Below are 3549 nucleotides of genomic sequence, written 5' to 3'. Positions count from 1 at the left end.
GTGTGTGTGCACATACCCTGTATCCATGCATGTGTGAGAACCTGTGCGCAGGTATATGTGTGTGTGTGTGTGTGTGTGTGTGTATGTGCACATACCCTGTACCTATGCACGTGTCAGAATCTGTGTCTGCATACATGTGGTACATGCCTTGTGCCCACATGTGCATCTGTGCGCTAGAACTCGTGTGTGTGTGTGTGTGTGTGTGTGTGTGTGTGTGTGTGTGTGTGTGAACATGCCCTGTGATGGTGTGTGCAGGATATGTGGATGGTATGTGTGTGTGCAACTCTGCAGAATGCATTTACATGTGTGCATGTCTAAGCTTGTGGGCATCTCTGGAAGAAATTGTGGCCATGGGACAGATGTCCCCACCCCACTTGCCTGGATGTCCTAAGTGGGGCTGGAGGGACTGCAACCAGGGTGTCGTGCTGGACCTTGGTCAGCAGGCCTAGTCTGACAACGCCTTCCCGTGTGTCTGGAGGGTGGGCAGGCAGGCAGCCTGAGGACCAGTGTGTCCGGCAGGCCACATCACCGCCGCTTGTGTATACTGGCTTAGCTCCATCACCGTGGTGGGCCGAGCTGGGGCACCAGGACCTCTAACTGTCCGTCACAGAATCATGAGGCTTCCTCAGGCTGACCCACCAGGCTGTGGGTGACCTACTGGGAAGGGCCACTAATGTCACAGGCCACTGTGAGAGAGGAGGCTGACTGTTCCTCTCTCCTGCTCGCCATGCTCCCACACCTGTTCTCAAGAGTGTTCCCCACTCCTGGCCCTGGCGTGTTATCCACATCTAATGGAGTGCTCCCCACGTCGGGTCCTGGAATGCTCCCCACATCAGGTCATGAAGTGTTCCCCATGTCTGGTCCTGGAGTGCTCCCCATGTCTGTTTTTTGAGTGCACACACATCTCTGCACACAGCACAGGTATGCACAGGTACATATCACGTGCATACACCTACCCACATGCACACACGTGCATACACACAGCACATATGTGTGTGCACAAACACAGGCACGATGCACTCAGCCATGCTGTACACATGTGCATACACAAACGTAGTCACACAGCACACGTACACACAGAACTCAGGAACACTGCGCGCACACACTTCAACAGGACGCTCCAGGGTGGGACATGATATGGAGCGGCAGCCCCACCTGCACTCACTTGATTTTGCTGAAGACGATGTCCACGTCAGTGACAGTCACGTTCCTGCCATCAATGACCTGGCAGTCCTTGCACAGCTTGGACCAGTTCTTGCCGTGCATCTCGCGGCCCGTGGCCCGCGTGTCCCCGTGCACAGCAAACTTGCGGAAGGCTTCCTCCAAGGCGCTCAGCTCAGGACCCACTGCTCCCTCAGCGGTGCCCTCAGACTCCTGTGAGAGTCGCTTGGCCCTCGAGGGGTCCCCTGGAGACTTGGGGGGAGTCTTGTTTGCTGCCTTGGTGGGTTTGGCCTTGCTGTCAGCCATGCTGCTGGGAGGGGGAGGAGAGAGGTCAGTGTGTCCACATGGGGGCTCAGATGTGGACACAGAGAGTCTACATGTGTCTCCACAGGGTCTCAGTCAGACAGGAGGCAGAGGAGACATCCTGAACATACGCCCGGGCCCAGAAGCTCCTCGGTGAGCGCCCAGTGCTGGGCACGTGCAGGAGGGGAGTGTTGAGCTTCCTCCTGGCATGTGGGCTGCTACTGCCAATGAGCACACAGCTGGGGGAGCTGGGCACTCAGGCCAGGTGACTTAGGGGCCCCCCCAGGCCACTGACTTACCACTGTCCCCCGCCCCTCCTTCAGTCCCAGGGTGGGCAGGTAAGCTGAGGGGGCAGATATGAGGCATGTGCAGAGATCATGGGAAGCAGCTGTGTGTACATGGATGTGTCATGGTGCATGTGTGTACACTCGTGTGTGCATGCACAGGAGTGATGGATGTGAGCGCACGTGACTCTGTGTGTGTGTGTGCGTTCATGCATGTGTGTGAAGGCACAGGAGTGCGGTGTGTGTCTGCATGTCTGCGAGCTTATACACCCATAAGCATATCTACGTGCACTCATGCATGTGTGTGCGTGTCAGGAATGTTGTGTGTGCATGCATGTGTGTGCACGTGTGTGTGCTCATGCATCTATGTACACCAGCACATATGTGTGTGTTCATGCACGTGTGTGCACTTATGCATGTGTATGCATGTGTCTCTGTGCCTGCATGCGTGTGTGTACTTGGACGTGTGTGTGCACATGTGCGTGTGTGTCTGTGTGCATGCATGTGTGTGCACGAGCAGGAGTCTGGGTGTGCATGTGTGCTCATGTGTATGTGTGCATACAGACTTGTGCATTCACAGGAGTGCTGTGTGTGCACATGTGTACACATGTGGGCATGCATGCATATAATTAAGGAGACAAGAGATACCTCAGGACACCCCAGAAGTGGAGTTTGACCAGTGACAAGGGACACACCAGGACACTCTAAAAGTGGGGGCTGATTGGGGTGAGATGGAGTGTGGAGGAGAGAGTGGGGAGTCAAGTTCAATCAGGTCATTCAAGGAGATGTAGGGGATAGGACCTAGAGGCCCAGAGGATGTACCCGAGTGCCACCTCGAGAGGACACGAGGGTACAGTCCCAGGGATTATGTGCCTGGTCCTCTGTCCCCACAAGGGTTTGTCTCTCAGGGGCTGGATTCTACCAGGTGGCGCCGGGTCAAGTTCCAATTTAATCACTGACACCATTTCTGTGTGAAACAAGAGCTCCTCTTGATAACAGCCGCGTCTCCCTCGAGATCGCTGACCCGAAAGTGCCACAAACAATGGTTCACTTAGCAGAACATGCAAAGGTGCTACCCAAACACGCCCGTCCAACTGTTTGTGAGTGTCCTCAAAGCTGGTGTGAGAGATGGCAGGAAAGAGGGGGGGAAATCCTTGGGAGATGGCAGGCCTCCTGTCCCTGCTCTGTGTGCCCCAGCGTGAGCACCAGGCACAAGGAAGGCAGAGCACTGGGGCGCCCTGTCATCCCTGCTCCATGCACCCTGAGACCCCCACAGCTGGTGTGAGCGCCGAGCAGCGAACCAAGGCCTTCGAATCTGATTCAGCTGAGAACGCAGACCAGACTACGTGGTGCGCTGTGCGACTGTGGCTCCTAGCCTGGGGCTGGGGAGGAGGGGCCAGTGCTCAGGGCAGTGAGGGAGAGGAAGCCCAACAAGAGGTGCTGCGCGACACCGACATCATGGTGGCAACTAGGGGCTGGAGCAGGCAGGGACAGCGAGGACATTGGGGACGGGGAGGACATCGGGGACGGCGAGGACATGGGGGACGGCGAGGACATGGGGGACAGCGAGGACATCGGGGACGGCGAGGACATCGGGGACGGGGAGGACATCGGGGACATGGGGGACAGCGAGGACATCGGGGACGGCAAGAACAGTGGGGACGACAGGGACAGTGAGGGGCAGGCAGTGTCCTGTCGTGCACGGGGTCACCTGGAGCCACAGCTGACCTGACGGCTCTGACCCACAGGGGCTCCTTCCCAATGACAGCGGGGAAGCAGTACACCCTCCAGCACGCAGGAC

At 57.2% G+C, this 3549-nt stretch overlaps 1 protein-coding gene across 1 annotated transcript in view; it reads right to left on the bottom strand.

Moving 5' to 3' along the window:
* TPPP (tubulin polymerization promoting protein) overlaps positions 1 to 1470 on the bottom strand; it is a 10270-nt gene extending 8800 nt beyond the window's left edge. Inside the window, exon 1 of the mRNA XM_006900156.1 lies at positions 1166 to 1470. Within this exon, the coding sequence (XP_006900218.1) occupies positions 1166 to 1467 (302 nt within the window). The 5' untranslated portion in view covers positions 1468 to 1470. The remainder of the gene's footprint in view (positions 1 to 1165) is intronic.
* Positions 1471 to 3549: the final 2079 nt, after the last annotated feature.

Source organism: Elephantulus edwardii, unplaced genomic scaffold (genome assembly GCF_000299155.1).
Source record: "Elephantulus edwardii isolate Elephantulus edwardi_28Jun2011 unplaced genomic scaffold, EleEdw1.0 scaffold00274, whole genome shotgun sequence".
NCBI lineage: Eukaryota > Metazoa > Chordata > Mammalia > Macroscelidea > Macroscelididae > Elephantulus > Elephantulus edwardii.
Note: the sequence above shows the minus strand (reverse complement) of the source record. Positions and strands in the feature narration are given on the sequence as shown.